We start from the raw sequence: 19,453 nt of genomic DNA, 5'->3' as shown, positions 1-19,453 counted from the left end.
TCCCTATACACTGATCCAAATGGGATTGAATGGGTATTTTGTCTCACCCAGTCCTACATTTACTGTCGTTCATTAAAGATAAATATTTTAAAATGCTCCTTTTCTAATAACCCCATATATTTTGCACACAGGAAATCTCAATACATCATTAAAAAAATGTTATAAACGACAGAAAACCGTTAAAGACAGTAACACAAAAGCATTGTAATATTGTGAAAAGAATACGTTGAATTTTCCTCAGCATTATCTCATTATCACTTTCAAATGATGCGATACAATTTTACAAATGCCTTTTTTTGAACAGATCAAATCGCATCCTTTCGACAACCCAGTTCTAAGTAAACAGTTGCAATTTATTTTCTTTACTGATACAACATCCTAAAATGTAAAACGTTGTTTGTACAAATGCGTTCCATCATCCCAGCCTTTTTTATTATTACTTTATCTACAAACGATTGCCTGAATCAACAATCGCCATTTCAATTAGAATATTCTTTCAAAAACGAATGAAACAACTCTTTTTCTTTTTTTCTTTCTCAATAAAAGAAGTTTATACCTGACGCAAAGAATGGAATAAATGACACTTTTGTAGCATTCAGGGATAATGGACATTGTTATTTGAAATGTACACTTCATACATTTGAAAGCAATATAGGCGTCACTATTATATGGATTTTGAGAAGCGTATCAGTGCTTCTTTTGTACTTACAAAAAGGGAAGAAAATTGCTGCAGCTAATAGCAAACTGAAAATATTAAAAAAAAAAAATGCTTTCTTATTTTATTTGATGCAATATAGCATAGCATTTTAACTTCTCTTAGGTACTAAATAATTAAGTATACGAGACGTTTAGTACTTATTGTGTTTAAATAACAGTCTGCTATCAATAATCAGCATTTTCTGTTCTAACATATTTTGAGTAGCTTTCATAACGTTTTTGTTTTAACAAAAATTATTTAAATTTTTGCCCTTTTTTTTGTTACAAAAATCCTAGAATTTTTCAAACGATAGTTTAATCGATTTGCTTATATTATTTTTTCTAACAGATAATAAATTAATTAATCAGTAAGGCTTAAATTATGTTTTATTCCGATTATCATTTATAAATATAATCATAATGAACTAGCATACTTAAGTTCTTTAGCACGTAAATTTAAAAAAAAAGTAATTTATCTACAATTTCAACAGATCTGCACAAGGTTTCCAAACCCTTAAAATCATTTTTTTAAATTTAATTTTTATTGACATAGGTTTCAATAATATATACAGGGTGTCCCTGAATTCGTGGGCTAGATTTTAAGGGTAGGTAAAATGCATATTACAGCAGTATGGAATCGGAGACAAAAAATATGGGTAGAAAAAAAGAAAAAAAAATGATGAGGAAAAGTTGTTTATTTACGCAATATTTTTAGAGCAGACGATATACGAATTTAGAGACATAGTTTAACTGAAGAAGAATTTTTATGAAGAAAACTATTGAATAGTTATAGTTTGCATTAGCAAAAAAAAAAAAAACCGTGTTTGAATGGTGTTTATGTGATTTATTACTTATAATATTTTGCTTTTATTTAATTATTTTATTTGTATTTTTTATTCTTTGTATATTTATTTATATAGTAAAGATTAATACTGAACATAGATGGCACAGTATGCGCTAACCATATGTATGTTTGGAATGTGGGGGAAAACACTTCTCCCTGAGTGTTGGTGTGAAATTGGTGCAAGTAGGCACCGCTCGCTCTTTTGTTAGCGGCAAAAAGAAGTATTCGTTCGCTCTTTGTTAGCGGCAATTTCTACTTTAATTATATATAGTATTATGTGTTACCTTATATATGTGAAGTCATCGTCCATGTGTTGTTATATGTGTGTGTGTGCAAAATAAATAAGAAAAGAGACAAGAAAGCATCTTTCCTTGGATTGAACACACACAACCAGCTACAAATGGCTTAACGCGAGCTTCAAATGATCCCTTAATGTTAAAGAATATTTTTGCAAGTTGGAGATCTAAGAAAGCAGACATGCATTTTATGTGTGGTAGTCAGAATTTATTATTATTATTATTTGTTATTTCCGCCTACACTTTCCATTTCAAAGCCATACTGCTATACAAAAAAAATAAATAATAATAATAATCTTTAAATGTGTTTTACCAACATTTAAGGTTTGACCAATGAATTCAATGAACCCTGTATATTTTAAAATCATGTGGGAAACTATGTGTAACATGTTAAATGCTTTTAAAAGGTAGTTTCTAATATTTATCAAAAACATCAATTCAGAGGTTCACAACTTATAAATATCCAAACGCTTTGGGAAAAGCGAAAATATTGTTGGAAGTGATAAAACATAAAAGGATTAAAATGGGGTGTTCGAATACATTTTGCTTCGATAACTTTAAATGCTGTACTTAAAATAATGATGCAGATAAATCGATTTGAAACTCTTTTAACAAACTGTCTTTTTTTTAGAAGTCAAAACTATCCGTTTCAAAATTTAATAATCATAAATTTCGATTGATTCTTCTATATAATTTGATCTCCACTCAACCTCTCCCAAAATAAAATAAAAAGTGATAAACTCTTAAAACCGAAAGTAAATAAATTCAGGATATGTATAACTAAAAAATATTTAATGCCATCAAAAATATAACTTGTAAAAAAAACCAAGTCTCGCAACTCAGTTCTTCTATCGTAAAAAGTTGTGAGATCCATGTAATACCAAGTCGGTCAATTTATTCAGTCCCTACTTAAGGGTCCTTCTGTCTTAAGTTATTACGTATTTAGCTAACCTAACAACATCTTATAGTGACCATATCAGTATTAAAAATCTTTTATGGTTTAAATAAATAGATTGACTTGGCAATCACACTAAACAATCTAATTTAATATGTTAATGTAATCTAATTTAATGTAAAGATACAATGTGTTTTCATGCGATGGCCAAGTCAATCTATTTATTTAAACCATAAAAGATTTTTAATATTGATATGGTCACTATAAGATGTTGTTAGGTTAGCTAAATACGTAATAACTTAAGACAGAAGGACCCTTAAGTAGGGACTGAATAAATTGACCGACTTGGTATTTACATGGATCTCACAACTTTTTACGATAGAAGAACTGAGTTGCGAGACTTGGTTTTTTTTACAAGTTATGTTTTTGATGGCATCTCATTTCTTTTTGTAGATAATCATTTTTGTATGGATGGAGTATGTCAATATTTCGGCTTAACATGACTTTTGCTCCTATTTTTATAATTATGTTCTCTTCCAGGCCTGCAGTCATAGAAGCATCGTCTTCATATTTGTTTATGCATTCACGAGCTCTTTTTGTTAGGTATCTGGGGCAATCTATGCTATCTACAGCTGTAAGTTTTATTTCTGGATGCTGTCGGATGCCAAGCCAGTGATCCCAGAGCTTGGTGACAAACTTGGCGACGAATTTGCCGACAAAATGGATAATGCTCGAAACTTCGAGAAATTTATCGATCCGTCCATTATTATACGCATATTTCAGTTTTTCCTTGATTTATACACTAAACACTAATTGTATTCTAAATTTGAAACTTCTATGTCTGCTAGAAGTGCCTTAGAGTTTTGATGATCGGTCAGTCAGTCAGTCAGTGACAAAATTCACAAACTTTGACTAGTTATAATTCTTAAACTACTGGTTCAAATTTAATGAAATTTGAAATATACCGTGTTTATATAATGCCTGCTTGGTTATTGAAAATTCAGGCTTCTAGTTTTATCCACAACGAAGTTATAGGGGTTCGAAAATGGCCTGAACTGCTTCGAGAAAAGGATGGTACGGCCGTGCCGCTTGTTTTTGCTCGACTTGGCGGGGGCACTGCCGTGCCCCCAGATACCATTCATAAACATAAAACCTGTAGAAAATGTTTTCTGGTTTTATGCGCATATTATGATCAAATATCACAATAAACTTGATGCAGTCGGAATTTTCTGATTCTCTGTTTGAAACCAATTTCATATAAGTCAATTTTCCTTAAATGAAGCACCGCACTAAAATCGCATACCAATCGAAAAGTCAATTAACACGATGAAAAATTTCCACTCTTTCATCATAAGATGCAAAATATCTCTGTTGTTTTCTTTGTTCAGGCATTAAATTATTTTTTATTATTATTAAAATGGAATAAAATGCAAAATCAAAAATAAGCGCTTCAAATATTGTAAAGTTAATTCGAGTCTTAATTAATTCTTAAACTAACCTAAATATTTAAAATTATTAATAACTAACCACTTTTGGCGATCAATTGGTTAGCCGAGATAAATGGTTGCTAAAAATTACATATTTTGTGAAACTATGTCTTAATTATTTCTTCAACAAAATATTTTTACATTACTAGACTTTTACGAAATAAAATTTGCAAGTGCCGTTCCAGGGACCAATTCTTGGTAACTGTGATATTTCTGCTGGTTATTACTTTTAATTATTTCTTAAAATCTTTAATTAAATGATTAAAATATATGCCAAACTTTTGTATTTTTTCTCGATTTAAAACTTTACTTCATCTTACATCTGAACTATTATTGTAAGAAAGTGTTTGTCAGCTTAAAATATAAACACTTATCTTTTCAAAGATTTTGGTTTAAATATTATAGAATAGCTTCCCATTTTCAATTGATCATTTAATTTTCATTGCTTTTTAAATCTTCTTTGTTAGTACATACAAGTCACACAACGTTACCGAGTCCTACCGATGAGTGAGTTCTAGTCGGTTATTCGCTGGCGATATTTCTTCTATTTAATTAAATCATTAGTCATAACTTCATATTCCCTCAAAATGTCAGATGTTGAAAGAGTTATTTTAATTTCTGTCGTATGTGTATATGGACCTTTCCAATGCATACTAATCAGTTTGCTACTTCTGAAGTAATCATTGGAACAAAATTGTTTTATATGCCAATTGTTAAAAAGCGAATATTTACTTTTCCATATACATAAGTTTAAATATTAAAAGATGTGTCATTTAATTATCGACTTTTAAATCGCCTTTCTTATTGGAAGGTTTTGTGATGTTACCGAGTTTTTTCTTACTGGAGGAAAATACGTAGGTCGAACAACTTCTTGTGTGTGACAAAGATGACTCCGGTGCAAAAGGCGGAGATACTAATATTCAGACAACCCCAAATAAAAGAATATCTAACTTTATTGCTTCTTCAGCAATTTTCCATTGTCTTTTTTTTTTTTTTCCTTCTGCATTTTTGTGGATCGTAATTTCCATTTTCGGTTTGCAATTCTTGCTACCCCATTTTAAATCAGATTACCTGTTCAATTAGCAAAAGATGTTAGAAGGTCAATCTGTACCTATTGTAATAGTACTGGAGCTATTTCATAGCTAGAAGACCCATGCTTACATTTCTTAATATGATAATACATGTTAGATAACATAATCAGTACTTATCTTGATTGAGAATAAATTTTCATTATTTGTTATTGTTAGTAATATGTGACAAAATTAATTATTGCTGACTGTTGTAACAAACAATACATCTCATTCACTTATATATTTTATACTATTTTCTCTTGTTTTATACCTTAATAATATATTTCCTATTATGTCAATATTTTTCTTTGTGCAGCTATATGACGTTGCTTTGGAATAAACTGTTATTCATCTTTGGCATTTTTGATTTAACATTTACCTTTAAATTTTGAAAAATAGTTAAATTATTGGAATACTTTTTACGTATCGTAATATGCTTCTATTTGTTAGTTGATTAACTTATATTTTTAGTAATCAAAATTGTTTGTATTGTTATTTGTATAATTTTTTGAGAATTTACACGGCCAGAATTTTTACTCAAACATCTGTCTTTGTTAATTTTTTTAGAACAAAAATTTATACAAAAATAATTACCTTCTTGTACAAAAATAAAAATTTATTATAATCGATGAAAACAATTTTATACTCAAAAGTGATCTTTAATATAATATTTAAAATTTAGATAAAAACTAATATTTTTTAAGGGATAGTGCATATTTGTTTTTGTACACAATATTTTTAGTATTCCAATGCATAATATAAATTGTTTTAAATCATATAAAATTAACCAATGTTTCACCATATATTAATTTTTTTTAAACATTTGAAGGAAATATAACATAATTTAACCCTTACCGTGGGAAGATTGTTTTTTTGAAGAAAAGCAAAAAAAAAAAAAAAAAAAAAAAAATGTATATAGGTATGTATATATAAAAATGTGTAAGAACAAACAATTAGGCATTTGTATTTTATAATAAACATACATATTTAGGGGTACAAACATAAAAATAAAATAAAACTTACCTTAGATAAACCTGAGCGGCGCATCTTGACGGTTATTTTTCACAACTGATTTAAAATTATGACAGATAAACTACTATTTTTATTTTTGAAGTATAAATAAACGTCTAGAAATGTCATGTGTTTAATAAAACTAAGTTAAAAATTATTTCATAGTGGTAGCATATTTTTATAAAGTTGTATGTATGGTATTCCATACAAAATGAACATAAGGGTTAAATAAATAACAGAAAACGATTAGAATAATGAGTTATAACAGTAATTTTTTCAAATTAAGCATTATTTTACAAATGTACCAAAATATTATTCGCAATTATGCTTTAATAATATTTTTAATTTTTTTATTTTATTTTATTCATTTATTGTTTGTGTATGTGCATGCTTGGTATAAAAGTAATTGGTAAATGAAACAGATCCACTCAGTACGTTTCGCAAGTGTGTGTTACAATTAGCACATGTTCTTCTAATGGATCGTTCTGGTTGATGTGTCAAAACCGACTCTTTTAATTAATATCTGGTGTATATAAAATGCTTTTATAATGTGGTTCACAGAATGAACGTTCATGCTTTGAAAATGTCCTTTCTTTATTAAATGGCATAAAAACAAAATTACCATGTACTAAATATTTAGCTACTAAAGTTCAAGAAATAAATCACCATATTTGAAAGAGTTAAATAGATTCTTTCAACACGCAAATTAAAACATATAGAAAAGATACAGCAATGGAAAGTTAGCAAATTAATAATAATCAAAATTTAACACAAATGAGGACTGAATGAAATTTAAATAATTTTTATTTAGTGCAATTAAGTTTGAATATTATAACGATTGCAACAGCATGCTATATTGTAAAACTATTTTTAAACAAAACCGTATTTGATTTAAAGACAGAAAAAAAAATGTATTATCATTTCATGTTCTCACACATATTAATTAAATTGCAAAATTTGATTAATTAATTTGCAATTAATTCACTAAATAACAATGTTTTAAAAATCATGAATTTTATGAAGCCTGGCAATAATTTACATAGTTCTTATTCTTTTACAATTTTTCTAATACATAACCTACTTTGCTATTTCCACCATTAAAATAAAATGTTATAATTGTTCCTCAATCAACTAAATTTTTTGATTCGATTGAATTTTTATAAAAAATAACTAGATATAAGAATTTTTGTTCCTGGTGTTTTTTTTTTTTTTTGTTTGTTTGTTTTTACCCCCAAATGTTTAAAATTCTCATAGAGGATGTAATTTAAAGTACAGACAATGCCTCTAAAAACAGATCCGAGAAAAGATTCTCTACAACACATCAATCTCGGCCCCAGACAAAGTATTGAATTATAAAATACAGCTAATATATATTAAGTATAATTAATATTTAAAAGAACATTGTATTGTACATAAAAAAAAGAAATTTTGAAAAATATGTTAATTTCTTTTGGAGCAAAAATAAATGACATCTTATTTTAGAAGAAATTAGGTAAATTAAAATATTTTATTTTAAGACACACACTCTAAATTAAATTAGTGAAACAAATAAAAAACCTTTATATCTATCTCTTTAAATCTTTTTAATTATCATTTTTAAAAGCTTTTCATTGTTCTCCTTAGCATAATTTTATAGTTATCAAACACTACATATATTACACTTTCACACAGGTATTCCAGCAAATACCACAATCATTTTTAAATTCTCTTCATGGTTATAATAAATAATATAAAATTTATTTCTAGTGTAGGAAATTGTGGGCTGAGCACCCAAGTACTCTTTGAACATTCTGTCCTTGTTGGTGCAATCATTTTTAAATAATTATATAATCAAGTAGTTACATTTATATATGTTTAAATATATTGATATTTTTGTACATGTGGGGATCTCTTATAATAGTTATCAATTATTGATTCAAAGTTCTTTAACATGCATTATGTGATAGTTTTGTTACAAACCATTTCAGAGCTCATAAAATCCAAAGCAAACAGCCAAATCCATTTTATGCTTCAGCACAGGAACATATTATCCTATGCAATTTTTGTCTATTTTCTCAAAATTTCTGATGATTAGTAAGTTGATTTAAAATTTACTTGTTATGAAAGTAATGTGTAAAAATATTGCAATAATCAAATATATATGTCTAGAACATGCAATGATTAAAATTGCTGTTTCAAGATATTTCATACTTCTTACATTTTACAAAACACTCTGATTCATTGTGATTAAGCGCATGGATATCAAATTGCTTCTAAGTTTTTTTTTTTTTGTTATTTTTAATAAAACATTTAATGCTGCAATTTATATATATTTAATTTGCAAATGAATTAAACTGTAGATTGCTATCACCTTTTCTTTTACCAAAATGATTAAAAAATTACACACATTTTCCTTTGGCTGACCTTCAAAAATTATAAAATTCTCCAAAATTTAAATTACTTGTCATGTTAATCTACATATTATCTTTCCCAATTATTAACATTTTGTCAAAATTGTTCAAATGTTTTTGAATATGTCAGTAATTGAATATTAAATTGAGTATGCCTACAAAAATTATATAATTTTCTAAAATTCAAACAATTTCTGTCAAGATAATCTACATATTGTCAAAATGATTCAAAAATTATGCAATTCTCCAATCACGTAGATAACTTCTGCTATGATAATCTACATACTATTTTACTCAATTATAAATATCAATTGTGTATTCTTGGATTTTAGAGAATTCACCTAAAAATAAACATACTAATAAAGTAATAAAACTTTTATTAATTTAAAGACTCAAATCAATCACATGCTATAATTCACATACCGTTACTTTAAAATACTGAAAATTAAACATGCATTTTGTAATTACCTAAAATAAATAAATTTTCAATGCACATATATAAAATATAGTATGCTTTCTCTTCCACTAATCCACTTCTTTGCCAGAAACAGAACCATCTCTTTCAGCGAGTATTTTTCTGATAAGTAGATGAACATTCACTAAACTGAGTAGAGTATTATTCACTGATATTTCATATAAACTTCTTTCTGTTTTACAGACTACTCAATGAAGAATAACTTTAAACCTCCTCTGACAACTTACCTTACAGCTTCAAATACAAACAGTTATTTTGACAAATGCAAATGTTTTCTAAAAATAAGGCAATATATGGGAGAAGGAAATAAAATTTTCATTTTGACTTGAAATTTAATGTCTGTAAAAATAAAAATATTTCATTTAACCCATTGATGATCAGCATTTTATTTTTAGAGCAATTAAATTTCAATAGTGGCTAAACAGAAAATACTTCATTGTTTTTTCTTTTTATTTTGCCTAATAAACTAATACATAGTTTGAAGTGAGTATATTAATTACACCTTCCAATAAGCCAGATTTTTAGATCAAAATACCAACATTATAAAACTGTCCCCCCATTTTATTTTAATTTCAAGATAATTCAAGGAATAAAAATTCTTTATTAATATATATTATTTTATTAATATCATATTTATTTTTAATTTTTAAAAAAATATATAAAAAGTAGTTTTTAAAATGTTTCTAAAAGAAAAAAATTACAATTTTACAACACAGATATCTTGACAATTAAATTAATTTTTAATTAATTTAATATAAGAGAATTGAAAAAAAAAACCAACACAATCAATTTTACTGTGTTATAATCAAGATGCATGTTAATGAGTTGCCAGTGATACAGAAATGCAAAAATAAAAAAAAATGTTAATAACACCAAATTTAATATTAAATTATTAATAATAAAATAATGCAAAATGTTCTGTTAAAATATTCTTAAAACTCTAATGCAATATTTTTTCCAAGATAATAATCATATTATGTTTTAATTCAGAATTTTTCCCAATACCCTCACTTATATATGCATGTAATCTACCATATTCAAAATGATAACATTCAAATGTTGATTTGTTTTCAATCATAAAAAAAAGAAACTAATTTTATTTCAGACATCACAAATGAAAATCTTTGTACTTTTATCTTTTGTACCTGTAGCTAATTATCTTTAGTTGAAATGATGTACAATAGTGGCTCTCAACTTTGTATATTGTGTACAAGTGATTATACAGATAATTACCACATCAATAATGAGAGAGAGGACAAATTTTCCAGAAAGATCTAGAACCCCCCCCCCCCACAGAAAGAAAGTCTACTCAAGGAATATTTTAGAAAATTAAGATGCTAAAAAGTATTTTGTGATACTTTTACAGTGCATTTATCTATTATGTGCTACAGAACACTTCAGCAGATCACGCAGCAACTTCTCTATATATTCATTTTCTTTTATTTACTCATTAATACTTCATGTTTCAATATTTTGTAACTTCCCAATACTACATGTTTAAATATGATTGCATGATGCATAAAATTTATAACCTGTAAAAACATTTTTTTTCAGTATATTTATTTCTTATGTCTTTACATTAAAATTTCATTCCCCATTTGTAGGGCTTCAGATCATAATCTCAAAAAGAACTCACCAGTACAGACTAGCACCAAAATTCTAATAGTTATTGAGCTCACACTAACAATAGTACCTTGACTGCAACCACCAGATATCATCTTTTCAAATCCTTACTATTTTCTTTTCCTAATTTATAAGTACTGGTCTATTTCATATATATTTTAAACTCCTTTATGCACTAGTTCTATGAACTTTCACAAATTTTCACTTTTGTAGTAAATGTTGCCTAGAATTTGAGATAAGAAAATTTTTAAGAAACTTTGATCTATTTTAGTACTATAAATTTAGTGATTCTCCCCCACCAGATATATATTCAAGCAGATATTATGTATTCGAAAAGTTCCTACCACATTATGAAATTTTACATTTAAGCTCATAAACTCAATAAGATGAAATTATTTTTATTTCAGTTAAGTTCAGCTTATTAAAAGACACCCTTAAAATTTTTCAGTGATAAATATATTGCCTTAAAATTTATTGAGAGATAAATGAATTAAAATTTAAGCAACTGTGTATAAAAATCTATTATTGATAGCCTTGAAATATTAATGGATGGAAAACTGATCTTTTAAAATTCTACAAATCGGTAGTTTAAATTAGTTATACCAACAATGCAATTAAAAGCTAAATAAGGGGGTTATTTAAATACAGACTCTGTAATAATGAATTGTCATCTGATGAAAGGTTTATGCTTGTTGTTAATGAGCAGAAAGGGAAAGAAAAATGTACAATTGTTAAACCCCGTATTAACAAAAGTAAGAAAATAGATTAAATTTAACACATTCAAAAATCATATTAATAAAATTTTATTTTGAGATATTAAACACATCCAATCTTGGAAAATGAGATTAAAATGTCACTTAAAAAAATCAGCTAGAAAAAAAAATAGCAATAAAAAAAAGAAGGATCTTACCTTAGTAACTACTCAGATTCTTCATAATTCTTAGCATATCTATTACATCAATCAAAATAATTCAGTATATTTCTTTCCACTCATTTTTTATTATTTTTTCCCTTATTTATTAATTGAATAATTTTTTTTTCTTGCTTTCATACTCAAAAATACATGTCGTGATATTCATAAAATTCAATCGAAGATATATTAAAAAGGACAAATTTTGATATGTTTTAAGATTTGACCATCGTGGATTTGTGTGCTTCATATTTTAAGAACCAAAATTATTCTCTTAAACAAATCCTATGATTTCACTTAAGAAATGAAGTACAATATGAAATAGGTAAGCTTTTTCATTTTGTTGGCAGCTACACACTATTTTATACATCAGAATTTTTCATTCTACTGAAAATGACATCATTATACATAATCCAATATTAATATTTGGACCCTTTGCTAGTAAAATTTCTCAATTAAATCTTTGTTTCATCAACATTTTTTTCCTAAAATATTGTTAAAAATCTTCCTCTCTTTTGTCCTTTAATAAAGCGTTTTTAAACATGTTTTGCAGCATTCATCTGTTAATTTGCAAAATAATGCAGGTTATTATTTACAAGTTTAGTGTGACACAAAGTATACCTGAAGAATTTAAGGATTATCATATGAAAATCTTCATTATTATTATTCACAATGGAAATTCAATTCTTTCGTAAATATTTTATTTTGTTCATATTAGCTCTTCTACTTTATTTCAACAATAAGTATTTATTCTTATATCGAAAATCAACATTTTCAAGTCGATAGGTTTGTTTGTAGGATTTAATGGCACAAGAGCCAGTATTAGGTTGTACTATAACTAGGAAAGGCAGATAAATGGGCCATCACTGAATTTAAAACAGAAGTAGTCAAATTATAGCATAAAAATTCAGAATGATCTGTGGCAAGAACATCAAAAGTTGTTCCACATATGGTTAACATTGACATTTTCAACTAAAATCTACTATATAAATTTTTGCATAGATCTACAAAGAAATAGGATGTCATTTTTTTTTAAAATTTTTCCTCCTTATGTGTAAAAACTGTAAAACACTTCTGGCTTATAAAAAATATATATTACTAACTGATGCATTGTACTCTGAAATTAGAATTTAAAAATCTAATTAATTCAAGAATTTTTGCAAATATCCATACAATGCGAAAATACCAAGAATTTACAGCATCATCATTCTTATTTGCTTCAATCTTTGATTTCATTTTCTTTGTAACGGAAATTCAGATGCTACTAATTCTAGTTGATTTTATCAACTGCTCAGATATGATTTCGACAGGTATGAGAATTCAAAATTTGATTAATTTTTCATACAAACCTGCTAGTTTCTATTTTCAAAAAATTGGTGTTTTCTGCTTCAATAAGAGAAATAAATTTGAATTTTTAAATCAATGACCAGAATTTGGAATATTTCACTTTTAATATTTTCATAAAGCACAAATCGTTTACAATACATAATGGAGATATATATCATTGAATTTCAACTTGCTCTACAAACTTTAGACAATATCAATGAGCATATATCGCTCATTTTGTTAAAAAAGAAAACATCTGATTATTTTCTGAATCTCTACTAATAAACATCAGTTCTTAGTTCATCAAACAGGTTCCTTTGTGAAATATAAATCTTCAGAGTGTACAAAGCCACTTTATAATAAGGAAATCAATGCTATTTGCAGGAAAATATTACATTTACATGGGAAAATTTCATTCATATGTGGGTAATGACAACTTTTACAAATGAATATTTGATCACAATGAAAAGACTTCACATAAACTAATAAACCATCCTAAAAACATCAAACATTGAAACACAAAGATTTTTTTCCCCTACAAATGACTTGAAACAAAGTATTCTTAAGACAAATTAATGCATACTATATTTTTTTTGATGAACTAGTCTCTGGATGAATAAAAATTTATAAAGAATTTCCAGTTTCAATTGAAAGTTAAAGCAATCTTTCAAAATGTATGAATTATGGAATATTAAGTGCAAGAATCTCCTTTCTTAATAATATCCCATTTTACGGCCTCGGGGCGGATAACTTGGTTTTTCACCACTCCTACGCTCCTGAAATTTCCATTCTTCTCGAGGAGGTTTGTTTCTGGGAACAAAATGTGAGCTCTCACGTGGAGAACTAGTTTCTGGTGGTCCTCTAAATTCACTTCGAGAATATACACGTCTCTCAGGGGCACTGTGATAAGTGACCTCTCGTCTTTCTTCTCGTTCTGCAAATTTTGGGTGGGGAGGTGGCGCATCCATCTTTTCCCTTCTAAAATCTCCATGAGGGAAGTCTGGTTTTCTAAAGTTTTGATTCTCGCGATTATATGCAAATTTTCCTTCATTGCCAAATTTTTCACGATGGAAACTAGGAGAAGGTCCTTCATAGGGAGAAGTAGATTCACGACGTTTTTCTGCCCAAGCATGAGGAGGACCTCCACCTCTCCGATTAAAAGGCCTTTTAGCCGGATGAGTCATTTGAGATTGACGACGCAATTTTTCTCGCTCCATTTCCAGTTGTTCTCTTTCCATTCGCTGCTTTGCACGTTCAAGTTTAAGCATTTCTGCCTTTTCTCTTTCTAGCATTTCTCTTTCCATTCTGAGCTGATGTTTTTCCCGTTCCAATCTGTAAGCTTCTTCTTTTTGCTTGCGCACAATGATTTTATGACGAAACATTTCCTCATCACGATCATGAATTCTATCTTCCCTTTCTCTAATATAATCTCTAGGAGGCATGCGCTCACCTCTGTGAGGATAATCATGGCGGAAGCTACCTCTTGAAAATGGACGAAAACCGGAACGTTCAAATGGTGGAGGTCTTCCAAATGGACGTCTAAATCCAGCAAAGCGACCACGCCCTCTAAAAGATCCTCTTCCTCTGAAACTTCCAAAAGGTCTTCTGAATGAACCTCTACTAAATCTTCCTCTAAAATATGGCTTGCCTTCATAGCCACGATAACCCCTCTCTTTGCTTCCTCTTTCATCATCACTTTTTTCCTTATCATCTTCTTCATCAGATTGTTTGTCGTTATCAACAGACATAGGTTTTTTAACATCATCAGATTTTGTGGAAGCAGAATCTTTAATTTCACCTTTTGCAACTGGTTTCTTAACAGAAGATGCATCAGATTTTTTGACTATTGGAGCAGTCTGTCTCCTTTCAACTGATATCACATGACCACCAAATTCTGTACGGTGTAGCTTCTGAATGCATTTAGAAGCATCTTTACTAGTGGCCATTGTCAGCAAGCCATACCACTTACGTTGGGTACCTTTTGTACTCCTAACTATTTTAGCAGAAGTAACCTTTCCATGTTTACTAAAGAGATTTTTTAAATCAGAAACCTTAGATGTACTAGCCAAACCAGTAACCCAAAGTGTTCTAGCAGTCAAAGCTACTTGCTGCACTTTATCTTTACCAATAACTTTTAAAACTTTCTTACCACTCTTAGCATCGGCAGATTCTGCTGCTTCTGACGAGGAAGTAACATTTTCATTTGAAGAAACTTCTTTTTTCGATTCCTCTTCTGCCGGTTCATTTTTTGATACTTCACTGTTTGGGTCAATATCTTCCGTATCGTTTGCTTTCATCTGTGAATCTTGTCGTGATTGTGTCATTTTAAATCGAGCACTTTCGGTGTCTTCTTTATGTTTCCCATAATCATCCATTTCTTCATCGCTACATGGAGTATCCTCATCATCACGATCTAAATTCAGAGATTTATCAGAAATATCTTTCCCTTCGGAAGTATCCATTTCTTCATCCTCAGCATCACTTTTCCGCTTCGAATTCTTCATAGTAATAGTATCAGAATGACTTTCAAATTCATGGTCATCAGGATCGAAACCTTCGTCTTCTAGAGCATTTCTCAATCTTTCGATCAAGACTGATTTTACGCCAGATTTGTCTAAACCTCTTTTCTCTAATTCTGCCTTTAAATCTGCGACTTTCAAATCTGTTATTTTTATATTACCTTTCGCAGCCATTTATATTCGAATTCAGAAATATAACCTATGCCGGCATGAAAGACACACAACAACTAGAAAATGGCGTGAAAGCTGATAAACTGACGCCATGAAGTTGAGTTGAGAGAACTTGTTGAAAGATAAACAAAAAGGATTATACATTCTGTGTCATCCAACTAGCAAAGTAGATATTACAAATAGTATTCATATTCAAGTTTGTATATTTAGATAAACTAAATTATATCAACATTTGAATATTAAAATACTCTAAAATTAAATTAATGGAAAAATTAAATTAAAAACAAATATCGTGCCAAACGCATTTATTTTTAAATGAAAATACTGATAGCTATTTATTTTGGCAACACCTTCCTTGGACTATGTCGCCGCCATTTGGATTTTCTACAGGCTTCAACTTTTATTTATATTCCTCTTAAAGAAAGAAGAAAAGAAGATTTCAATCAAGAATTTTAGAAAACTGTTATTGAAGGATAATTACTGTTTATACCGAAGTATTGCAGTTTTAATTTTTGAAAACTTTTAAGGATTTGACCTGAACATATAATTGAGAATATGGCTGCCGCCTCGGTCGAAGATTCCGAACCTGGTGAAATCTCATCTGAAAAAGAATGTGATGACACGACTAACCAGGTGAATGAAAATGACATTAAAGTTAAACTGTCAGAATTGAAAGTAGCTGACTTAAGAGTAGAGTTGGAGAAACGTGATTTGGATAAAAGTGGAGTTAAGTCGGTTTTGATTGAAAGATTAAAAACAGCTTTGTTGGAAGAAGGTAAGGATATTGACGAATGCATATTTAAAATATCAAGTGAAAGTACAAATACCAAAAATTTTCTAAAGAAAGATAAAATACCCGATTCTGAAACTAATGGGGATATGGAAATTTATAATGTGGTTGAGGAACAGAAATCTGAGGATTATAAAGATTCAGATAGTGCTTTAGAAGATAAAACATCAAATGAAGTTACTCTTCAGATATCAATTGATGAAGAAGAAGCTCAGTTAAATGATGATGAGAATTTAGAAATCAACAAAGGAAGTGATATTGAAATTGATAAAGTTGTTGAAGAACCTAGTCAATCCAAGTTTGAATCAAATGAAAGGAAGAATAAATTGCCCAAGTCTGAAGAGTTGCCAGTAGTTGAAACAACTCCAAGTAGGGCATCTAAGGTTATTAGTGAAGAATTGAAAGAAAAGAAAAGCATTAAAACACCTCAGTTGAAAGGAGAAACGGTTACCAGTGTTTCGCCAAAGGTTTTGAAAGTTATTGGTAAAAATGATAAAATTAAAAGTGCCAATGTATTAGCTAAGAGTTTGTGGGTTACAGGATTGCCTAATACTACAAGAGCAGCTGATCTTAAGGCTTTATTTAGTAAACATGGAAAAGTCTCATCTGTCAAAATAGTTAAAAGTACTAAACTGACTCCTGTCAAATGTTATGCATTTGTTACAATGGCAACCAGTAAAGATGCTACTAAAGCAATTCAGAATCTTCATCGTATAGAATTTAATGGTCGTATTATTTCAGTTGAGCGTACACAAAGTGAACCTAGTGCTTTATTAAAAAAGACTGAATCTAAAGTAATATCTCTTGCCACCAAAAAACCAGCAGCTAAAAAAGATATATCAAAGACAACTGAAAGTACAAAACCAGCTCCAGAGTCTAAATCTTCTACTAAACCTGAAGTCAAAACAAATGAATCAAAACCCTCTGCAGAACCTGTGAAGCCTAAAGAAAGTAAAATTAAAAATACGGAAAAAGCAAAATCAAAAGAAAAAGAGCCAAAATCTAAAGAATATAAAGGTCGTGATGTCCGTCGCCCACTAATTAAAAGAACGCATCCTATGTACAAATCCAAATCTTTTACATTTAATGATAGACAGAGATATCCTACTTTTAAGCGACCTTTTGGTCCTAGACCATTTATCGGTCGTTCAGGGTTTGGTGCATCAAACTTTAGACCTAGGTCCGATGCATCATTATATGAAAAGATGAGAGAAGAAAGGATTAGGCGCGAACGTTACCGTGAAAGAGAACGTAGGGAAGCTGATAGGAGGCGAGAATATATTGAACGGAAGCAGAGAGAAGAGGCTTATAGATTAGAAAGAGAAAAAGAAAAGTTACGAATTGAGAGGGAAATGCTTGAAAGAGAAAAGGCAGAAATTTTGAAGCTCGAAAGAGAAAAGCAACGCTTGGAGAGAGAAAGATTAGAACGTGAAAAAGAGGAACTGAGGCGGCAAGCTGAACTTAGGAGAGGTGTCAAACGTCCATATGTCCGAGTGCCCCGTGAAGTGAATGCATATTGGGAAGATCGAAAAAAAGTGCCACGTTATGAAGAAAGGTCCAGTTTTCATGGTGAAAAGATCAGGATGGAACCATCTAGCAGCTCCAAATATGAGTATCTACCAAGAGAAAGGCCGAGTATGAATCGTCATGAATATGATCGCCATTCTGAACGTTTCAGCTCCTCGAAAACATTGCACACCACTCCAAGATCAGATTTTGGTGACCGGGATTCCAGGCGTGAAGTGACTATCCGAAGCAGAGAAGAAAATCCTGTTTATGACAGAAATGAATTCAGGGATAGAGACAGTCGGCGAAGTTTTCCTCCAAGAGAAAGACATTCGTCAAGACGAGAAAGTTCAAGAGAAGAGTGGAAGCATGACCGTAGAGTTCATGAAAGAATAGTTTCACCCAGTACCAGTAGTGGACAGAGAAGAATGACTTATTATTAAGAAAACTGGACCCACATGATGTATTGATAAGAAAATTGGATGTACATGTATTGCTATGTTGTATATTTCATGTGAATATTAGATGGTTAACATCACTACGAAGTACAAGCTTTGTAATCCATAGAAATTCATATGCTGATTATGCATTCATTTTTCACCTAATATATTATCAACATTAGAAGTCATGTAAAAGGTTGTATGAAAATTGAATCATTCTGGAGTCAAGTTTTATATAATAGTTATTCTACAAACAATTAAAACTTTGATCATCAAGTTTTTCAAGGTAAGGGAGTTCTTATTCTATGACTCTTAGCATGTGATATTTCTTTTATATATAGATATATTTAATATTTTCTTTATATCGTAAATGTGTGCATTTATGATATTTGAAGGTAAATGTCTTATTAATCTGTATTTTATTTCATATTTTCTAATTTAGTGGGTGTACATTGCAGTTAAAATCTGAAGTTGAGATAAATGTTTTGTATAAATTTTTATTTTTGTGTAAATGTAATAGAATTATGTTTTTAAGTTTTGATTGTTTCTGTTTTAGAAAGGGGATATATCTATCATTTTTTATAAAGGAAGTAAAAAAAAAAATGACCAGGTTCTTTTTTTCCCCCTTTCTTTTTCTTTCTCTCTCTCTCTCTTTTTTTTTTTTTTTTTTTTTTTTTTTTTTTTGCATGTATTTCTGGTTTGAGAAAAATATCTTATATACATAGTTTTTTCTTAAATGGTATTTCTGGAACATTTTTTTCCTCTCATTAAATTGAATGCTGGAAAAAAAATTAGTGCCCTTTTAAGTTAAACCATTTCATTAGTTAAAAACAATGTGCTACAAATAAAAATTGATTCACATACCTTTAAAAAAATAAATGTTGCTTTTTTGTTTGTATCTTAGATATGACACTAATCGTTGAAGGATAAGGTCTTTGTGTGTTTGGAGTTATAAATTGCATTTGTATTATTTTATTACTTTACCTGTATAATGTCATTTGCTA

The 19,453-nt window shown here is 29.1% G+C and overlaps 2 protein-coding genes across 2 annotated transcripts; one reads left to right on the top strand and one right to left on the bottom strand.

Moving 5' to 3' along the window:
- Positions 1 to 13,129: 13,129 nt before the first annotated feature.
- LOC129981425 (SAFB-like transcription modulator) lies at positions 13,130 to 15,815 on the bottom strand. The gene has a single exon (XM_056092266.1). It carries the CDS (start codon positions 15,714 to 15,716, stop codon positions 13,737 to 13,739), a length of 1,980 nt encoding a protein of 659 aa, XP_055948241.1. The 5' UTR covers positions 15,717 to 15,815; the 3' UTR covers positions 13,130 to 13,736.
- Positions 15,816 to 16,076: 261 nt separating this feature from the next.
- LOC129981092 (scaffold attachment factor B2-like) lies at positions 16,077 to 18,735 on the top strand. The gene has a single exon (XM_056091751.1). The coding sequence runs from the start codon at positions 16,269 to 16,271 to the stop codon at positions 18,450 to 18,452; it is 2,184 nt and encodes a 727-aa protein (XP_055947726.1). The 5' UTR covers positions 16,077 to 16,268; the 3' UTR covers positions 18,453 to 18,735.
- The last annotated feature ends 718 nt before the right edge of the window (positions 18,736 to 19,453 follow it).

Source organism: Argiope bruennichi, chromosome 8 (assembly GCF_947563725.1).
Source record: "Argiope bruennichi chromosome 8, qqArgBrue1.1, whole genome shotgun sequence".
NCBI lineage: Eukaryota > Metazoa > Arthropoda > Arachnida > Araneae > Araneidae > Argiope > Argiope bruennichi.
The sequence above is the reverse complement of the archived record's forward strand: the minus strand, read 5'-3'. Positions and strand labels throughout refer to the sequence as shown.